This window comes from Astyanax mexicanus, chromosome 16 (genome assembly GCF_023375975.1).
Source record: "Astyanax mexicanus isolate ESR-SI-001 chromosome 16, AstMex3_surface, whole genome shotgun sequence".
Taxonomy (NCBI): Eukaryota; Metazoa; Chordata; class Actinopteri; order Characiformes; family Acestrorhamphidae; genus Astyanax; species Astyanax mexicanus.
In genome coordinates, this window is record NC_064423.1 from 19687438 (window position 1) to 19708956 (window position 21519).

Here is a 21519-nt window from a genome sequence, read left to right on the forward strand (position 1 = left end):
CTATTTATAGCACCAAATCGTTTTCAGTGATTCCATTTCAGCCCTCCCACGTCACTACATGCATGCATGTGTGGAAAGTGTGTGCCTCCGATTCAAGGAGTTCCTCAGACTCACGCTCGTCCAGTCAAGGAGCCATGCAGTCTTTGAGACAGCCAATCAGAGCGTTTGTGGTGGTCCCTCATGACATCAGATCCACACTGCTGTGCTCATTCACATTCCCCAGCACACGACTGGGAAATCATGTGTGTGTATGTAGTGTGTTAGCATTTGCATGTGCAAGGAAGCGTGGAGGGGGATGGGCATGAGAGGAGACCAGCCAATGCAAATGGGGTTGATCCAAAAATAGATACCATGTTACCAGAGATAAAAATAGCTGCATGCATGTCCAAGTCCATGTCTACATTTTAAATATCCAAAAATCTCAATATATGGATTTCACTGAATTTCGTCAGTGTTTAAACACTGCAGATTAACTGGTGCAGTGTTGATTTAGATCGCCAGACTTACACTTATTAAACTAATTATCTGTCAAAAGTACATAGCCTAAAAGATTTTGTTCCAGTTCTAAATTATTAAATTTTTGAGCAATTCAACTGGCACTCTCAAAGGCACGTTGCAATGCTAATTGCTATCTTACACCCTACCAACAGTCTATTTTCATGCCTTCTGTTGGGGTAATTTAAATAGCAACAATGCTTTTGAATATATCTTCACTGATGGGCGTGGTGGTCTCGAAATGAGGAGTGTTTAGGTACATTTATGGAATATTGCTATCTCCGCAATGGAAAACACAGGTGCGCCACTGACTGAAAACAACCTAGGCGTACAGCAACAGTCAGACGTTCATTGCTATCTTGGTGGATAGCATGTCCCTTGCACACACGGACATGAGCAGTGCACAAACCCATAGTGTGTGCCATTTGTTGGCCACTGTTTCTGTAAATATTATTTCTGCTGAGAACGCTGGATGCGTCCAGGTAGCTGTGCCATTGAAATAGCAATCCAACAAAGCCAGAACGTACTCTTAAAGGGAATGGCAAATCACACATTCATTTGCTTAGTTTATGTTATGCCCAAAACACAGCCATGATAAATTGAGAGAATTAGCACATGCCTTTTGGGCGTCTTGAGCCGCACAAGATGTACTGTTCCCGTCATTATGATAGTAAAGACACCCTGACATGCCCAAAATCAAGCTGCATGGTCTGCAGTTGATGGCTTGCTAAGATAGTGCCCACAGCGTTATTCATTATTTAAGCACACATTTAAACCAAGTTAACAAAAATGTATTTTATCACTTCTTACCTGTGTTTTACACATTTTGTAAGGCACCTTAGCTTAGACTTAGTTGTGTTTACTGAACATATAATTAAATGCAAATCTACCTTGTTAGAGGCCATCTCACTGACTGAGTGACGCGTCTGCAGGGTCTCCAGCTGGTCCAGACACCAGTCCAGCTCCTCCAGTGTCTCAATGGCCAATTTCGGATATGTGTCATCTGCAAAAGGACAGATACTGATCTGAACAACAGTTAGACAGCAGAATCCTAAAGGTTCACCTTGTTCCAATGAAGATGCACTTTATCAAAGCAGCATCATTGAAATAAGTGCCTTTCATGCTTAATTCAATATATTGTTGCTCTACGTTTTTGCTGTTTTTTTTTAATATTTGACACAATGTGAATATAACAGCTGTTCTTTACATTGTGTCAAAATTTAATGACTGACTTGATCTGAAGTTAAGAAGGCTTTTTTTCCTTGCCTTGTCTATAGTTCTCTATATTATTGTGGGAGATGCAATGTTTTGTTGAACAGTTATATATGAAATAATATGATATTTGCAGGGGTTTATGTGTGACACATTATGGAAATATTGTAAACAATATATTGTCCCAGAAATAATTGTGATAAACAATGTTATTGACATTTTAAGACTATGTTATGCCAGTTATATAGTGATGATACAGTAGCTTTATTCTCCAATTACACCCTTTTAAAAATTGTTTTTTTTTTTTTGGCGTATACTTTTTTGGGGGGAAATTCACACTACTATACGTCCCATAAGTTTGCAACAAATATGTAAATGCTGATTTAAAAAGAAAATCACCTACCAGCATGGAGTAACTTGTCTAACCTTCTGCAATGCACTCTGTGTTTATGGAGGTGTTATTATTAATGCATTGGTCATTATGTGACTGGCTACAATATTAATATATTAGTGATGTTCTTTCATTATTATCCAAAGAAACATGCTAGGGAGCACAACTGAAAATACTAAGGTCAGCGACAATAATTTAGATAGTTTAGGCCTGTAACCATAATTACATTATCAACTTACAGTATACAGTATTTGAATATGACCTCAATATTGCCCATTATGTTGTTGTCAGTGAGGAGAGCTCATTAACAATAAAGAGTCGGTACGTAAACTTCATTTAAAAAAAAAGTGGCTTTATTTGGTTTAATATGTTTTATTTATTTAGAAAAAAGTAGACTGAATAGTCTTTATGATTAAATGTACATTGCTTTTGTGTAAGGACATAACTGCATTATTATGATTTTATATATACTTTTTATATTTTTTTATTTGTATTATTATATCAATGGAAAGAAGTCGTAGGCGAATTACAATACAATTAATCTCAATTATATTTTGTACAATATATCATCCAATGAAAACAATTCATCATGACAGGCCTAGTAATTGTATTGTTAATTTATTTCTGTATTGCTGGAACAAACTGGCATTAAAATTAAAAAAACATTTTTAATATCACTCATTTCTGGGACAATGTATCATTCAGTAAAAAAATACATATTGTGACACTGTTCAATAAATTGATACCATATTTTTTTTGTGACAGGCCTATTTTTTTTTTTAATACATTAATTTTAGCATATAATTTTTTTTTCAGTCAGTCTTTCCTTCATTTTTGACTGCCTCAGAAAACATGTGGGTATCCTAACACCGGACCGGTCCTGAGTTGCCATGGCAACCGCAATCCCTGTTTACGTTTGTGACCGGCCTCAACCTCACACGACGCAATACGGGAAGAATAAGAGGGCCCATAAAAGAATGAATAAGCGTGAATAAGCGCTACTTTTGATTCATGTGAGCCAATTATATGATTATAGGGTTTACTACTCCAGTGCACTTTCTGCCTGACTGCAGGGGTGTGGTATTTTGACCCAAACCTACCAGCACTGTTTACTAAACAGGTCCAGCCTTCCAGTCTTATTATCTAGTAATGGTGCCAAATCTCTTAGCACTGACCTGGTAAGCTTGGCTTGCACATGGAGGGAGGATTGCTGCCCGTCGGCCGCCTAACAGGGAAAAAAAGAGAAAAAAAAAAAGAGGAAAAAAGAGGCAGTGAGTTCCATAATGAAGGTGGTCTAGTGCCACTGCTGGCACAATAATCTCCAGAATTCCTTCCATTCTGTCAGAGGCTAAGAGAGCTTGGACACCCCAGGCTGACAAATTTCTTACTTGCAGCCGCCCCGATCCTGCAGATGAGTTAAAGCTGCAAAGTTGCTCCGTACTGTCCGCAGACTGGCAAGAACCTAAAAAAACAACAACAAAAAAAAAAACACAGTTTGTGTTTTAGTTCAGCCAGCACAACACTAAAAATAATGCACTGAAAATAATGTTGTTGAGTGGCTGTTGGTTTTATATAAAGAAAATATGCTGGTGTGACACAGATCAAGTACATTAGTACAATAGTGTTTTTTTCAACCCTAATAAATGATCTTCATACTATAGCTCATAATAGCTTAAAATTTGTATAAAAAGCAAGTTGATTTAACAAGCGCACTTAAAATCCTTTAATTTTCCAAAAAATCAGTGTAATTTATGTATGAATTTTACCAGTCAGTTTATAAGGAGAAGTAAAGCCACTCCGCTGAGGTACAGCGTTACACAGGAGTTTCAGTTCAGTTCTCCATTATTGGCACTAGCCACTAACACACTAAGCACTAGCTCTTTTGCTGTTCAGAGGTAAGTACTAACCCCAGCTAGCACTGTAGCAGCATTAGCATTACCCGCTAACCCCAAAACTAGCTCAATCACTGCTCAGAGGTGAGTATCTGACTTACCAGAACACTTCGCGTTCCTCAGTGTAGCGCTGTCGGATGGCATTAGCCACTAGCAGTTAGCTGCTAATACAAATGCTTCAGCCTTAGTGGAAATCTGGAAGTCTAAGCTTACTGTAAATAAACGGAAGTGCTTTAATCACCCAAATAAAAAATGTTCAGGAAAGAAATCTGTGTAGTTTAACATCCAGCGCTTATTTGAGTTTAAAAGAAAATGTTTTTTTTTTTAAGAATTACAGTTTTGTTTAATTAACTTAGCTTTACAGCTTTACCTGCTGAATTGGATCGAAATGATGTTGACTCCCCTGTGCCTTACTAGTGTTGTATAATACACCTTATAATCCAGTGCACCTTATTGTGCGAAAAATACAATAAGTGTTTAGCATAAAAATGTTAATTTGTATTAAACATCGCCTTCATTATGTGCAACCAATGTAAATATATTTTTTTCATGTAAATACAACAGCCTTTTTTTGTGTGTTTTGTCACTGTGTGGACTATGTGGTGTATAACTGAACCATAGCAAACAACTGAAAACAACTGATGTCCTAAAACCTTACTAACCTGTGCAAATGGTGTTACAATCATGTCTTCTCCATGTCTGAAACAAGAGAGAGAAAAGGTGACTAAGAACATTCAGGAGCATGACGCTCTGTTTCTTAGTAGTTTGAGGATGTTTTGGTGTTTTTCAGCTTCACAGGGCCAGCAGTTCTAAATACTGTTTTGAGCAGGGAATTATGGAGAAAAGCTCGACCTCATGTACCGAGGCTGAGTTTATACTCTAAACCACAACACAATATCTTTCCCACAGGCTCAGAATATGACTAATCCAATAGCACTGCAGCACGGCTGGACTCCCTGTGCAAACTGCAAAGTTCAGGGGGGAGTGGTGAGGGGCAAACATATGGACTGCTTCAGTTTACAAGACATAAGTCATAGACATTACATTCCTCCTTCATGATACACAAACACACCCTCAAGTTAAGCATAACAATGTATTTGTAGAGTTTTACTCTACATATTCTGAACTAATATGAATGTGGTGTAACTGACTCATTTTAAGGGTCCAATAGTCAAAAGTACTGTATATCATTTTAGATGTAAATTGTAATTTATATTTTTAAACTTAAAAATGTTTGTTGATGTTATATCTTAATGTCTAAAACCCCATTCACACCTGATCATTTAATCCGTGTCAGGATTATATCTGGATAATTAAATGAAGACGCATTTAAAACAAATACAAATCTGAATACAATTCAGGTGGAGGTCTAAGAAGCATTTGAGCGACATAACAATGGAAATGCATCTGTCCCTCCAAGACACATCTGACAACCAAAACTCACAGTAGTTACTGACAGTAGAACATAACCAGACTGGAACATGTTCAGCAGTATCCATGCACATCCGCTTTAACAATCACTGTCTTTAACACTAAAACGGACAAAGCTACTGACTAACTGACATTAGTTTAACTTTTAAATCATGGAAACAACACACCAAAACCTTAACTTATGCTTGATATTGGGGGATGAATTTAGTTTGGGGTCACCAAGTGCCTTGAAACAGCTCTATGATCAGGGGTAAACGGGGTCTAAGTTAGATCTGATTGTTTTTGTTACACATTTTCTTATCTTACACATTTTATTTGCACTAGCAAGGACAGTCAGATGCTTGGAAAAGATTTTTTTTACTTTAAGCACTGGCTAGCATCACAGTGTTATGGGGGAGAGGAAGGGCCATCCTACTCACTCAGACAGACCAAAACCAATGAATTACTCTCTCTTTGATTCCAGGATACGCATGGCTTTAGAATCACATGGAATTGAACCCATGATTTTAAATAAAAGCCAATAAGAATCACAGTGCTCAGATGTTTTTGTTATTTTAATTGTGATATGTTCCAACAGGTCAACAGGTCATAGAACTGACAGTTAGTGATCTCCTTCAAGCATGTTGAACTTTCTATTAAAATAGTTCAAATAAAATGTGTAAGAAAACGTGTAAAAAGCATTGACACACACAAACTCAATATATAGCTTTTCTTATTTATCTTTTCTTATTGGCTGGACTGATACAGATATGTATACAGCAGTTGGGCATTATTATTTATTTTTAATAATCTTGTCTGAAATGCTTTCTTATATGCATAAATCTATCTGCCTTGTAAACTGAAGCTTTTGGCTCATACTGTTTAAACTGTGGATCATGCACATGGAAGCTTTCCTTAAGAATAAGGAGAAAATCCAGGGTCCATGCATCATATGAGATCCTCCTGAATTAGGATGTCATCATTTGAGCTTTGGTGAGGTACATGTGTTTAAAAAACAGGGGTGTGTGAGTGGGTCTGGGGGAAGTTGAGGATGGTGGGGACAGTGGGGATGGGGACACACACGTTTGGAGCGGCTTGTTAAAGTAAAGTTATAGTTGCCACACGCTTATCTCACCGAGGCAGGCAACTGACTTCCCACTGTTTCAAGCCCTCTTCCCTTCAGAAAAAAAAAAAACAAAGGAAAGAGTCTGATGACCTAACTGGGGCGACTGGGCAAACCGACATTGACGTCAGCGTGATGCCAAAGATGAAGAGGATAAGAAAACAGAACAATCATAAAGGCACTCTTTAGAGTTTGGACACACCTTCTCATTCAACGTTTTTCTTTAGTTTAAATAGTCCCTACTTTGTTTACAGCATAATTACATGTGTTCATTTTTAATCTACAATCACAGTTGGAAGGAAAAGCAGCCAACAAGCACATCTGAGAACTCCTTCAGGAAAGCTGGAAAAGCATTTAAACTTACACTAACTGATAAAGCTGACTAAGGAAATGCAATTCAAGTGTGTGCAAACCTGGCATCAAAGCAATAGTTGGCTACTTTGAAGAATCTAAAGTATAAAACATTTTCTGGTTTGTTTAGAAATATTTTGTTTACCGTATTTTTGGCACTATAAGGTGCATTTAAATTCTTTAATTATCCCAAAAATCATCAGTGCGCCTTATAATCCGGTGCATCTTATGTATAAATTTTACCAGTCAGGTTGTAAAGAGTAGTAAAGCCACTACACTGAAGTACAGCTTTATATTGGAGTTTCATTTTAGTTTTTTTAGCAGTATTAGCATTAGCCACTAACCACGCTAAGTGCTAGCTCTTTCACCGTTCAGAAGTAAGTATTATCAGCCTGTACCCTGCTTCTAACTTCGGCTAGCACTGCTGAAGCAGCATTAGCATTGGCAATACCGTTAGCAGTAAGTCGCTAATGCTAATGCTCCAGCCTTAGTGGAAATCTGGAAATCTAAGCTTACTGTAAATAAACTGAAGCGCTTAACTCACCCAAGTTTTAAGGAAAGAAATATGTGTAAATTAAGGTCCAGCACTCGTTTGACCTGTCTTACTTAACTTAGCTTAGCTTAGCTTTACAGGTCTTGCCTACCAGTGGTGAGACCTGCTGAATTAGAAGGAAAACATTGCAACACTCCTGTGCCTTACTAGAGTCGCATAAAATGCACCTTATAATTCTGTGCACCTTGTGTATAAAAATGGACCAGAAAATAGACATTTATTGATTGTAAACCTTATAGTGCGAAAAATACGGTACTACATAAATCCATATGTTCGTTCATTGTGGTGTCTAGTAATCTGCAATGTACACATTACAAAAAATACAAAAAATATTGAATGAGTAGGGGCGTGTCCAAATCTTTGAGTGGTATTGTTTGTCAGTATAAAAGCATTAATTAATTCAATATAATAATCAGTTTAATATTCTCATATACAGGTCATAATATATATAATATATATATATATATAATAACAATGGTAAAAATCTTAATTGTCCCAATGTAACTGCTTAGGACTTTCAAATATTCTTCATCATACTGTATAGTGCTCATAACTGGGTTCATACTGCATAAGGAATCAGTAGAAAAGACCAGCAGGTGGAGGTGAAGGTGTGGTACTCACAGCTCGCTGGCAGTGGAGGAATTTCTGGACATCGCCTTGGGCGAAAGGTCGAAGTCCGAGTCGGAGCGGTACAAGAAGGACTCGCGCCGCTGGCTGTGAGGAAAAGTAGCCTGCAGGACCAGGCCAGAGCTGGGACTGACCTGAGGGTCCAGCGCACGTCCTGCTGACAGGCCATTCTCCACATCGAAACTGCATAAGAACAGAGGCAGAAAGAACGAGAGATGGAAAGAAAGAAACAGAGAGAGAAAGATAAATAAGATCATGACCCTTCACAAAGATTTGTTACACTGAAAAGAACTGGATATGAACATACTGTACATTTGTGTGGATTCCCATCAGGCCTTTAAGGGGTTAATTTTGATTCCGTTTGCTGATTTTATTCTTTCCATAAACTTTCATGCTGCATTTTTCTCCTTAATAGGAGGGTTGGAAAATGCTGTGTTTGTACGCCAACATACTGCACTCAGTACTACCATGTACAACCCCAAAGCAGAAAAGGGTGGGATGGTATGGAAAAAGCAAATAAATTAAAATACAGTGTTTCTATCGTTCACTTTAGCTTTTATTGCTTTGCAGACAGTATAAATCTGAGATATTTATTGTTGTGTCTATTCAACTTAATTTAATTTATCAATAAACAGCCATTTCTATATTTCAGCCCTGGAACAAATTACAAAACAATTGAGATGGTACAACAAAAGGCACAAAAAGTAAGTGGAAGCAAATATGGAAAATCTGAGAAAAGTTGCACCAGAAAAATATGAAATAAAATTCACACAAAATGTTCATCAATGTAAAATTGCAAAAATATTGGATACCCATCATCTGAAATCTGTAGTACTCAATATCAATCAAAAAAACGTAGAATCCACAGAAATCCCTGGCAGGTGGTCAGTATTGAATGCTGGTGATCTTCGGGCCCTCAGGTGGCACTGCATTAAATAGAGTCTGTACTGATTCTTTACTGGAAATCACTGAATGGGATCAGGAACACTTCCAGAACACGCTTCACAGTTCAATCCACAGATGCAAGTTTAAACTGTACTGTATAGAAGCCATATGTCAACACTATCCAGAAACGCCACCTTCTTCTCTAGACCAAATGCATTTAAAATAAGCAGAGGCTTTTTTTATTAAGCATAACAGTCAAAGTCATTGTAAAAAAACACTGCGTTACATTTTTTTTTGTAGTTTTTAGAATGGAATGTAATGCTCCTAGCTGTCTTTTCAAGCCCGTCCTGCATTAGCATCAACCATATCACGCAACACGATCTATCTTTAGAGCTGGAGGTCCAGCAGTGGCACCCGCTGTTAAATGAAATGTGGATGTTACATAATCAATGCTGAATGAGGCAACTTGATTCATGAGAAAAGCGAGTGGCTGGGTGATGAGCCAATGAGAAGGTGGTGGGGAGGACGGTGTCGCCTCTGTGACGTGCGTAGGCGTATGCCGGGACTGCGCCGGGGTTCTCCGAAACGGGGACGGGCTTTAATCAAACGAGTCCCGTTTCTCCTCAGCCTCCTGAGGGGAGCTCGTTTGCTGTTGAAAGGGAATTCTGATGAAGGGGATGTGAGCACGACGATGACGATGGTGGAGTGCAGTACAGCGCTACAGTAGAAGTCACATGGTTAGACAGAGGAGGGCTATAAATAGCACTCACAGCAGCCTGGGCTATAAATAGCTCAGGTGAAGCAATCTTCCAGCCCTACTGGCAATGCAGTGTCTTCCCCATTCACATTTACAGATGCATTGAACTGAACTGCTTCTATATTTATCCTGCGCTTCTATATTTACCCTACCCTTCTATATTTAGCTACATTGTATACTGAATTAATCATGCACTGTAGAGGCATGATGAGCTTCATGTGCAGGAATGAAAATGTGTTTATATCCTGAGGAAGAAAAAAAAGTACCAAACAATTCAGTCAGCTCTTAGAGAAAATTATTAATAATGATTTGGTGATCTAAAAATATGTGCATTTAACATTAAATGTTGCACAAAAAGCTCAGAATACATGTACTGATCCATATGGCCACTGTTGCTAATATTAACAAGCATGAGGGCATACAAATCTAACTACAGAGACAGCCAATGAGATTAATTATTGTAAATGTGAAGAAGTACGTAATAAATGTATCATTAATGTTTGGATAAATTATGGCTTGAATTCCTGACAACTGAATGAGGTATAACAAGATTAAAAATGATCCTTTTTTTTAAATGGCTGGGCAATATTGTAAAAAAAAAATCTCAATTTACAATTGAAACTATATACCTTTTTTAGGTTCTTTATATATAAAGATGGAATTGCCCACCTTGATTATCCTATTAAAAATAAATTATATTAAATCAATTTAATAATTAAAACTAACCAAATCATTTGTATGAACTTTTTAGTGCTTCAGCTATTGGTGTTCTATTTTTAATTGAAAAAATTAGGCTTTAGAAGAATTAATAATTTGACAAAACATGCAGTTACAGTGTTTTAATGAATTTTGTCAATTTATTTCTATCAGCAATTGTTTGTATTATGTGGATGTCAATTTGCATAAGTATGTCAAATATGACCAATTGTCTATTTGCAAAGGCCAAGGTCAAGAATTTACCAGTGTGATTTAATATACTGGAAGATGTACTGTGATCACAGTATGTTGTATGTTGTAGAATAATGTAAAATTAAGCTTTTTTTCTGTAAACCCTCTTACAAACTTTACAGCGATAAATATGAGTAAAAAACATTATTTTCATAACCTTAAAACTAGCATCCACAAGATATATATACACTACATCTCCACAGGTTTGGAGACTCCCATTCTAATGAAAGCATTCAGTGTCACAGACAGAGCATGTCTAGTCCCTGTAGGTAAGTAGAGCTAGAATAAGTATAATGTATAAAGGGCAGTGGAACTGCGTTCTTAAGAATTATGGGACTTTTGACATGAGTTGGGGAGCTGGAGATGAGGTAAGAGGTGATTACCCAACATTCTGACCTCACTAACGCTCTTGTGACTGAATGCAATTAAATTTTCAAACATTAGCAATACTACATAATATATAGGAAAAAGCTTTCCCTGGACAATAGAGACTGCTACTCTAACAAACACAGAATAAACTAATTTTTTTGCAAGAGTCTGATTTGGTTTTATTTATGTATTTGTTTATATTTGTGAGAGCTCTGAAGCAGTGTTATGTAGGGTCTAAATCTTCTTTGACATCAGAGGAAGTCACACTTCTCTTTCCCATAGTTCCTGTGCTAAATGTTAAGCATTCTCTACCTCTAGCACAAACAGAGGAAATCGAACCAATAACATAAAACAAAAGCACATGTGTAGTACCAGTCAAAAGTTCTTCTAATCAACACATCCTAATTAATATTTATTCAGTTAGGTAGTAGACAAAAAAGCGTTTGATAATCACAAACACCTGACAAAGTTTGAGAGCTGGAGCACAGAATGAAGGAAAAGCAGTTAACAAGAGCTCAGCAGCTCTAGGAATTCCTGTTTTCTGTTGCCGACCTTATTATTGTATGTTTGACTATTTTTTTGCCTTGCCCTTCTTTCTGCTGGATTACCTGTGTATGACCCAGTTTGCTGCCTTACTGTTTCTGACCCTGTGTGTTTGGCGTCTGCGAGTGTCTGTCCTTTGGCCAGCGTGACAAGCATGTGTTCACACTTTGACTGGTACTGTAACTTCAAGTGCATGTCCAACTTCATCCAGTGGCTTTTCAGGAATTCCTCACTGCTAATCAGTAGCAGTGAGACTTCTGAAATCTCACTGGTTCCAAGGCGATTGCCAGCAGCTGAGTAATACAAGTGCATGGTGCAGAGGATGGGGTGACAGACGGGTGTTTGTGTCTCGGTCTGAGACACAGATTGTTATCAAGAAAAAACAACTTGAACAACTTCCAGGGGATAACCCCAAACCGTATCAGAGAAAAATATGTGGCCTCTTTTTGTATGCCTAAAAAAACACTATCAGCTAAACGAAGTGCGGTAAATAAAGTTTACTTACTCTTTAACTATGGGTTTCAAGGCTTTAAATGTGCTGTAGAGCAAAGAATAAAATCAGCTGTCGTAAGAAATACAACAGTGAGCGAATTAGAACCAGGCTCACCACTGACTGGAAGTGTTGTATATATTAAAAGATGAGGCAACTGGGTTTTTAGGTCAATGGTCTGCATATCCTACTGTGTAGAAAAATGTTCAGAATCTATTTATAATTACTTTAGCTTGGTGTCGGATAATATATAAAACATATTTAATCTATATGAACAAACTATTCAATAATTTACTTGTTTCTTTCAAAACCAGGTTTCAAAAACAAGGTATTAAAAGGTGGAATCCAGTTCCACTCTACCCATTGCTGCAATCTATTTTATTGGCAATGCTTCTCTTCTCTCCTGCGACTAGCTGTGCGTGTACATTTGCACACCTGTGTTAGCAATGGGTTCAACTTAAATTAGCTCATTGCATTCATTAGAACGGGTGTCCGCAAACATTTATAGATATATAAATAGATGTACGTACAGCGATTATATAATGTGACTATTGAATGTACAGAATCAGAATGTCATGTGTTATTGTCTAATTATACAGCTCTCAAAAATGATGAGTTTCTTTGATTTTACCAAGTTGAAAACCTCTGGAATATAATCAAGAGGAAGATGGATGATTACAAGCCACAAAACCAAGCTGAACTGCTTGAATTTTTGCACCACTAGTGGCATAAAGTTATCCAAAAGCAGTGTGTAAGACTGGCGGAGGAGAACATGCCAAGATGCATGAAAACTGTGATTAAAAAAACAGGGTTATTGCACTCAAAACTTCATGAATATGAACTTGTTTTCTTTGCATTATTTGAGGTCTAAAACGCTCTGCATGTTTTGTTTTGTTATTTCAGCCATTTCTCATTTTTTGCAAATACATTACTCAATGACAATATTTTTATTTGGACTTTGAGAGAAACATTGTCAGTAGTTTATAGAATAAAACAACAATGTTTATTTTACTCAAACATAAACCTATATAAAATCACAGAAACCTATTCAGAAACTAAAGTGGTCTCTTAATTTTTACCAGAGCTGAAGAATTATAAAACGGGGAAATGTCCAATACATTCTGAATTATATATTTTTTTATATATATAATAAAGGATAGAGTGGAAACACCCATACAAAAAGCCACAACAAACACATTATGAGCCTCAGTTAGATTTTTTTTGCAACAGATTTTAAATCGATGTTTTATTCTGAACATCACAATGCAGATGTTAATTTCTGAACCAGGGTAATAAAATGCTTACTGGTTGATACAATACAATATCAACTCTCACTTTTAATTAGTAAAAAAATGTAGAAGAAATGTAGAACAAATATACTTGAACAAATAGTACAAATATACTTGAAGTGGAAAATTTGCAAAGTTTCCCTTTCCCTTACCTCATCAACAACTGCTAAACTTCTCAGAAATGCAAGCTTGAACATGCTTTACATGAACAGAGAGACGTGCAGTAGCACTGCTGGACATTCTTAAGAATTTTGCCATCTGTGTTTTTTATTTGTTGAGCATGTTGCTTTACAGCTGAAAAACATTCCTGAAAAACAGTGTTTTTTTACACTTTAAACGCAGCATTAGATTCATCTAAGTTAGTACAGTAAGTTTAGCACAATATTGCAGCTTGTAGCAATAGATTTTTCCTCAAACGCATTTTAACTAGGAAAGACTGTAAGAAAGCAAGACTGTAGGGGATTAAGCAACAGAGGGTTAAAATGAAAACGCTAAGCTAGCTTGCGGCTAACGCAAGCAGACCTCTCCTGTTCATGATGGACTGCGACCAGGTGTGTGTCCTGGAACAGGCCTCAGACGGTGCTCGCTCTCGCTTTTCCCACACGGCCTGCAAGTCTTCCTCACAAATCTGTCAGGGGATCACTCCCGTGTCTGCTGTGGTATTTGACTCTTACTTCATGCCATGTTTCCTTATTATCTTTAGAGCATGGCCTGGAGTCTCCTACTTCAATCTGACACGGTGATCTACGGCAGGTGGGCGACCCTTGCTATGTTCAGGGCTGAAAACGTGTCGGCTACAATTTTATACACGGATGACGGCAATGAGACGGGAATGAGGAATGAGGTCAGAATTAAAACATTTGCTTCAAATCAAATCAAATCAAATCAAATCATCTATGAAATAGAGAGAGAAGGACAAATCAAAGCAAACAAATGCTACCTTAAAAGCTAGTCAAGACGTTTCAACGCTTCCTGGCTTGGTTGCGACGGCTTAAGAAGGAGCCATTTGGCCGGTGGCTTACAGTAGAAAGTGGTTCTGAAGGATGGTAGAAACCCTCGCAGTCCTTAGATACTGGTCACAAATAGCCTCCGTGCACCAGGTGCTTGGCCAAGGAAAGTAGTGATGAGATGGTTCAATCAATAGGCCCTCCAGCGGTGGTCTGAATGTACCGCTGTGTGGAGCGTGGCATAATTGAGGGCAGCGCTCCTCAAAACGAGAAGCGCACAAGGACTCGTCCTCTTCTGTGTCTCCATACGAGCCGTTTTCCAAAGCTCGGCCTCTTTCCCGGATCCACTCTGTCGACTGCTGGGCCTGATTAAGCCCTCAGCAGATCGAGGCTTTATTTGGAGCGCCCAATCGATCATGACAGGACAGCGCGCATCACTTGCCAAGCAAAAGCAATTAAGCAGCAAAGTGCCCAGCCATGGAGGCTCGATGCACATGCTGGGGTAAGTGTCAGGAGCAGATAGGGTAGGCCTTTGATTTTGTGCTGCAGATGTGGGTTTAATAGGGACATTTCAATAAACAAGTGATTAGGGCCTGGGGTGAAGCAGGTTCTATCACTTCCTTTCTGAATTAAGCCATTACGAGCAAAAGGGGAGAAACAGTAAGAATTCTACTCTTCTTCTTTCTTCTACAAGCCTGGCCTCTTAATAGCTTCAGCTAGCTAGGTTGTAAAACTCTGGGCAACACAGTCTTTGAACTGCGGCTTGCCCAAAATGCTAGATTCATAAAAATGCACACGCACACACACGCGCTACGCACACACTTCTTCTAAGTCCTCTAACAGAAGCTGCCGACCACAGACGCCTGTGTCACCATGCACAGCTCTGGGGTTGACGTCAGTTGCGGCTCAGTTTGCACTCTCGTTAGAGATAAATGAGCATAGCGGTGTTTGATGTATATAGATAAGATTCTGAGGTCTCGACGCCCAAGACAATATTTTATTTCATCTCGCATTAACTCTGACTTAAAAAACACACTCGATTCCCAAAGCAAACAGCCCATCTGTCTATCAGGGGTGGAATATTTGAGCTGATACTGAGACCATAACTCTTCTTGAGGTGCAATCAGCAGTATTTTCCAGGGTGCTGCTCTCTTTTCACATTCGTTTCACACAGCAGTTTTCAGTGAGAACTGGGTTTTTGCACATAGTCACGGCCTTGTTTCAACAAGCCGACGAAAACTTGCGCACCTGCGGTTTTGAGGCATTCCATCAGGGGTGCAAACTGATGTCTACGCAAAGAGCAAACGCACAGACAAATCCTGGTGTTTATTCCGCTAGTTTCCTGCCATTGAAAAAATACAATCACTTTGTATTTGCTAAGGAATCCCATGCCCAAATGGCTCCCTACGGTGCCTCTCTCTCATATAGCATGGGTAAAGGCTTCTTCAACAACAGGAAATGATATAACTGCATTTCTTAAAGAGGCTCTTGAGTTTGAGAGATGGCACGCTCGGTAAGTCTCGTCAGAGTCTGATCTAAAAAGCTTCCTCTGGTGGAAATGACTTCTCAAATATGTCAATCCACATTATAAGCCGTCACTGTCTTAATTAAGAAGTCGTGATATTAATCATATTGCCTTTTGCGGAACATACACTCTGTTACTGTGGTGAACCATGACTATTAGAGCAACTATTAGAGGCTCTCTGTTAAGAAGTCAGACATAATATAAAAAGAGGAATAAAATACCAGCATAATGAGGCAAGCATGTGATAGACCTTCTATAAGATTCTATTCGTACGATAGCACAAAATTAACTATGTTTTGCAGTTTAGGAATTACTTTTTTCAGTTTTAACAATTGGCTGCCACTTCTGTTCTGTTTTTTATCAGAAAATGATTAAGCTACTACTCATATTCACAATGTTCATGATGTATATATAAGTCATCCAGAAGGTCAGGAATGACGTTTTTCATTTGAAACAGGTTCTATCAACTGGAAATAGAAACACTATCGATTGATTTCTCTGTTATTTCTCACCTTCAGTTTTACAAGTGAAGTCTTAAACACTAAGAGAGCTTGTACAGTTGATTCAACTAAGACCAATCAATTACGGACTCTGAGTGATCCAGCTGACTAAGGCGCTGCCACAATGATCAGGAGATCGCCGGTTCGAATCCTGTTCATGCAACTTGCCATCGGCTACCTGAGCCCTAAAAGAGCACAATTGGTCTTGCTCTCTCTGGGTGGGTAGATGGCACTCTCTCCCCTCATCACTCCAAAGGGTAATGTCGCTCAGCACAAGGCATCTGTGAGCTGACGTATCGGAACCAAGTCGCCGCGCTTTCCTCCGAGTGTGCTGTAATGCTACTTGGCTTTGTTCGAAAAGAGGCAAAGTTCGAAAAGAGGAGGTGGCTGAATTCACATGTATTGAAGGAGGCATGTGCTAGTCTTCACCCTCCTGGTTTTGAGGCATCATTAGTGATAGAAGGAGTCCTAATGAGTGGGTTGGGTAATTGGCTGTGTAAATTGGGGAAAAAATTGGGATAAAAATTATTTGAAATAAAAAAAAGATCAATCAATTACTTGGAAAATCAGATTAATCAATTACTTCCCAATTAATCATTTTATTTACAATCTTAAGTTAACAATGACATATACTGACCTGTCAAAAAGCATAAGAACAAGAAACTAAAGAACGCAGAACTGAACTGCAACATAAATGTATGGGGTCTCCTGCATTGAATCTGAAAGTGATTCCTGACACTTATCCTGTTGCATGAACAACTCTAGCCAGATGCCATCGGTCATGATCATTACCACTCACTGCACTGCCACTATGGCTAGTAATACCTTTTATGACATATTCCTAATACACACTATGGATTGGAGAATGCTAAATGCCTGTAAAACTTGGAATGTCCTATCCGTCTTGCACCCACTATTAATCCTAATTAAACTTACATTAGCGGGTGTTTCTAAGCCATCCTCTCAGATAAAACTTGGTCGATGGTGGATTTACATGTTGCTAACTTTTTGCATGTCACTGCATTTGTCTTTTTTACTGTGATCTCACAGTTTCAAAAGAAGAATGATTATATTAAATAAAAATGAACTAAAATGAATCAGGCCTTCTAAGAAGACTGCAAGGATTTTCCATTGATTAGTTCAGTATCGTAGTTTTAGAAACCTGAAATCAATAAAGCCTGGAATTGATCTGGATCTTAATTAAGCTTCAAAAGATAATTCCACAAAATGCATAGTTAGTCATTTAATACTTGCTTACATTTAATAAATGCTAATTCCTGCTTTCATGTCAGTCCCCATAACCGTATCTATTATCCTACAGGTCTTACAGTTTCTAGGCTTGACTTTATCTGTCAACACCCTCAGAAATTCAGATAAATCACTTAGAAAGACAAAATAACTGTCCCTAATCCAAAGAACATTACACCAGATGGACCCTCACTCATTAGACAGGAAGAGAGGGGGTTGTAAAATGTGCTTTAGAAATGGCAGGATAAGTCTCACTTCCTGCTTGTCCCTGAGGTCTTAAAATTAGTATCTTCTCAGATCAACAAGCTATAGCTTGCTTTAGATCTGCCTTAGGACATACTCCACTTTTACTGGGACAGAACAGTGTAGAGAGTAGAGAGCAGTGTGCACTGAGATACAGTGTTGGCTAATGTAAATATACAAATTAGTAGCAGGATCTGAAAATTAGCCTGCGGACAAGGAAAACAATCAAGCGAAACGGCACCTATACAACCTAGACGCACACTGTGAAGAGCCATTGTTTTTTTTTTCATCATTAAAATGAATTTCTTTTGTTCTTTAAATAATAATAACACCAACAACAACTTCTGTTCAAAATGTATGCTCTATCTTTTAGATGAATTAACTTACTATGGCATTCTATTGGTATGTTAGCACATTTGAACAAGCTCATAGCAGGCAATAAAATCTAATTTATCTCAAGTGTTGCAGTTTAGGAATTACTTTTTCAGCCAGTTTTTGTTAGTTTTTTTCCCACTGTAACTCCAATAGTATGCACTTTACTAACTGTGCACCTGTAGCAATGCAAAAAAACAGGAGATGCAAAGCATTCTTCTTGGAATAGTGAATTGTTTATGCATCCACCTGTGCTATAGAGCCAATTTGTGTATGTTCACATGCATGAAGAGGAAGAACGAAGCTTTCTAGACAGAAATACAACACCTGTACTACTTGGAATTTGAAGTAACCACAGAAGCGGCATTCAAGAACAGCCGATACACTGTGAGGCGACACCACTGAAGCCACCTTCTGACGTACCTCTAGGAACACCATCTGCTGGCCTTAAACCTGACACATATCCTTTCCTTTTTTTCCTGCTTCTCTTTTCAGAAACATGACTCTCTTCAAGACATGAAGGAAAAAAGAAAGAATTAAAGAAGGAATGAATGGAATTACCGCCTGCGTTTCTGCACAATGTCTATGGGGCGGTTGACGGCGTACGGGGACCCGCAGATGCTGCCGTTCCGCACTTTGAACGAGCGGTCGGCAGGAGGGAGAAAGGCACAGTTAGTTGGCAAGCTCATGGTTGTCTCCACGGACTATGATGTCCTTATCTCCTTTCTCTTTTGTTCTCCAGCCTTTTCCTTTTCGCGGCACGGCTCTTCACCTTTTCCTTTCATGTGCCCGTGCCCGATCCAAGCCACATGTGGTTCCCATTTCGGTTCCCAAGTCACGAAACAAGAACGAAGGAGGCGAGCCACAGTGGCATGAGTAAGTCAGTCCACTTTGAGTCAGCCCAGGAACCTTGAAGTAGAAGAAGTTTGTCTCAGTCTTGGCGCTCATCCTCAGAGGAAAGCAGGTTGTCTAAGACTCTTGTTTGTTGCTTTAGTGCTGTGTCGTCGTGTCACATGTCCTTTTTACTCTATTGTATTTTTTTCTCCTCTTCCTGAAAAGATGCTTGGATTTCCCTTTGATTCCTGTGGCACAAGCTACTGCAAAACAAGCACAAGCTGGCACAATGGGCTTCACGAGTGCAGGGCGAGACGCATGCCTCTGACGAGCGCGAAAGGGCAAGCGAACTAACACCATCCAGACACAAGTGGAAAGAAAACGAAAGCCGCATTGCCTTCCCTCTTGGTCACTTCTCTTCCTGTGTTGTCTTGCCGGTCGTCCATAGTGTTTCTAATAGTGCTAGTCTATAGAGCTGCTTCACACTCTTCTTTCCCTCTCTCTCTCTCTCTTTCCCCCTCTTCTTTCTCTACGTCTTACCCGTCTGTCTTACCCTGAATGGCCCCCCCCGCCCCCTTCTCCGCTCCCTCTCGCAGCTCCGGCTGCCTCTGACAGCTGAACTCATAAGCGAATGAAGCCTCTCCTGCCAGCACGCTCACCCGATATGGAGTGTATGCATGCGTGTGCTCGCAAGAGCGGGCGTGTGTGTGTGTGTGTGTATGTGGGTGTGTGTGTCTGTTTGCGGCTGCGTGCACGTGTGTTCATGTGTTCCTGAACAACTGCCAACTGAACACAGTGAGGTCAGTGAGCCCTAGGGGGGGTGAAGGGGGTGGACCCCCACAGGATGAATGGCTCCAGTCTTCCTGGAATGTCTCCAGCATATTAACTCTTTAGTCTTTTGTTAAAGAAAAAGAGAAATCCCCACCCCGGCCACAAAACAATCACACACACACACACGAGAATCCAGACGCACATACTCAATGCATTTAGGGACAGCATAAACAACACACACACAGATATATAGAACAGACACATAAACAGACACAAGTCTCTGAATGTGGTCATATGTATAGACTTTTACCCTATACTAGTGTGCACACATACAAGAGACCACTTTAAAATGATGAGATAAAAATTTAAAATTGAAAACCTCTGGAATATACTAAAGAGGAAGATGGATGATCACAAGCCATCAAACCAAGCTGAACTGCTTGAATTTTTGCACCAGGTGTGGCATAAAGTTATCCAAAAGCAGTGTGTAAGACTGGTGGAGGAGAACACGCAAAGATGCATGCAAAGAAAACTGTGAAATAAATAAGTTAAGATGATTTTGCCTCGTCAAGACATCATGTGTAGTTAAACTAACTTAAAGTGAACAAAACACACAGACAGCCCAAAAGTCACGGGATAACAGTACATAAACTTATCATAAAGAAGTGTAACCTCAGGGGATGGTTTGGAAACACCCACACCTGCTTACACTGTGAGGTGTTATTTTGCAAGTGAGGCTGAAATTCCAGTTCTGCAGGTATTTAACAGGTATTTAACATTCCTCATGAGTATTCTGAAAATACAGAGGACATTACATTTCCATCCTCAGTGGACAGAGCAGTCTGGCAAGAATCTTCACAATCTAGAAATCACATCCACACTCAATGAAGGAGGCCCCACGCGTATTTCCTGCAGGTCAGTGCCCCGTTCTTTAGCTTTAGTGAGTCTAATGGACATGATATTAGACCCATAACATTTGGCATTTCTCATTTAGTATATATTTTTAATGTACACCATTGTGCAAATGTATGTCTATTTAATGTTTAAATGCAAAACATATTTAACAGAAATTTACATAGAGGCTGCAAGAATTTTTCAAACACATTCAACAATGTTGAGGTCTGGATAATCCACTTTTCTGAGTATACTAGCAGTTTTATCAATTTGGCTTTATTTTATAGTAAGTGCTTCTTGATTCATCTAAAAAGATGGCAGATTATATCAGGATAAGGCCAAGCCACATAAATAACAAACAAACTATGGGCCCTATTGTAACGATTTATAGTTGAGGATCGCACAGCTGAATTTAATGTTGCGTGTCTTCGGAATCGTGAGGGCGCCAAAAATACGCCATGCATGGCTCAAAACGAAGAAAATGCATGATTTTCTTAATAAATTATGGATGTGGTTTGGGTGTTACGTAAAATAATCAGTGTGCCAGTTGCCATTCCCTTTAAGATGCAGGTGTGCTCTGACTTTGACGCATTTATCTGTGACTCTTTGTGAGCCTCAGCAAAGTAAACTGATGTGAGGGAACACCAGTAGCTCATTTACAGGAGCAGCAATGTTATTTTATTCTTTATTCTGTTCATTGTTGAGTTAAAAGTCGGTATTTTGCCAAGACATCTGTCTCTCCTAGACCCCTCCTTATACAAACAAAACACTAAGAATCAATTAAGAATCAAAAGTGCATCAATTTGCATAGTTCATCCCACAATCGGATTTTAGTTTGAGTAACAGGAGA

General features: G+C 38.9%; 1 protein-coding gene across 9 annotated transcripts in view; it reads right to left on the reverse strand.

The window, feature by feature from the left end:
- LOC103044346 (cAMP-specific 3',5'-cyclic phosphodiesterase 4D) overlaps positions 1 to 21519 on the reverse strand; it is a 140264-nt gene that overhangs the window by 18736 nt on the left and 100009 nt on the right. For 4 of the 9 annotated variants that reach the window (XM_007233143.4, XM_007233145.4, XM_007233144.4 and 1 more), the window contains 6 exons: positions 8049 to 8237; positions 6536 to 6577; positions 4653 to 4689; positions 3487 to 3560; positions 3274 to 3323; positions 1386 to 1498 (listed from right to left, as the gene is read on the reverse strand). In XM_007233143.4, the coding sequence (XP_007233205.3) occupies positions 1386 to 1498; positions 3274 to 3323; positions 3487 to 3560; positions 4653 to 4689; positions 6536 to 6577; positions 8049 to 8237 (505 nt within the window). Of the gene's footprint in view, positions 1 to 1385; positions 1499 to 3273; positions 3324 to 3486; positions 3561 to 4091; positions 4103 to 4652; positions 4690 to 6535; positions 6578 to 8048; positions 8238 to 18731; positions 19777 to 21519 lie in introns of those variants that run through there. The other 5 variants (XM_007233147.4, XM_007233149.4, XM_007233148.4 and 2 more) reach the window with 3 other exon arrangements.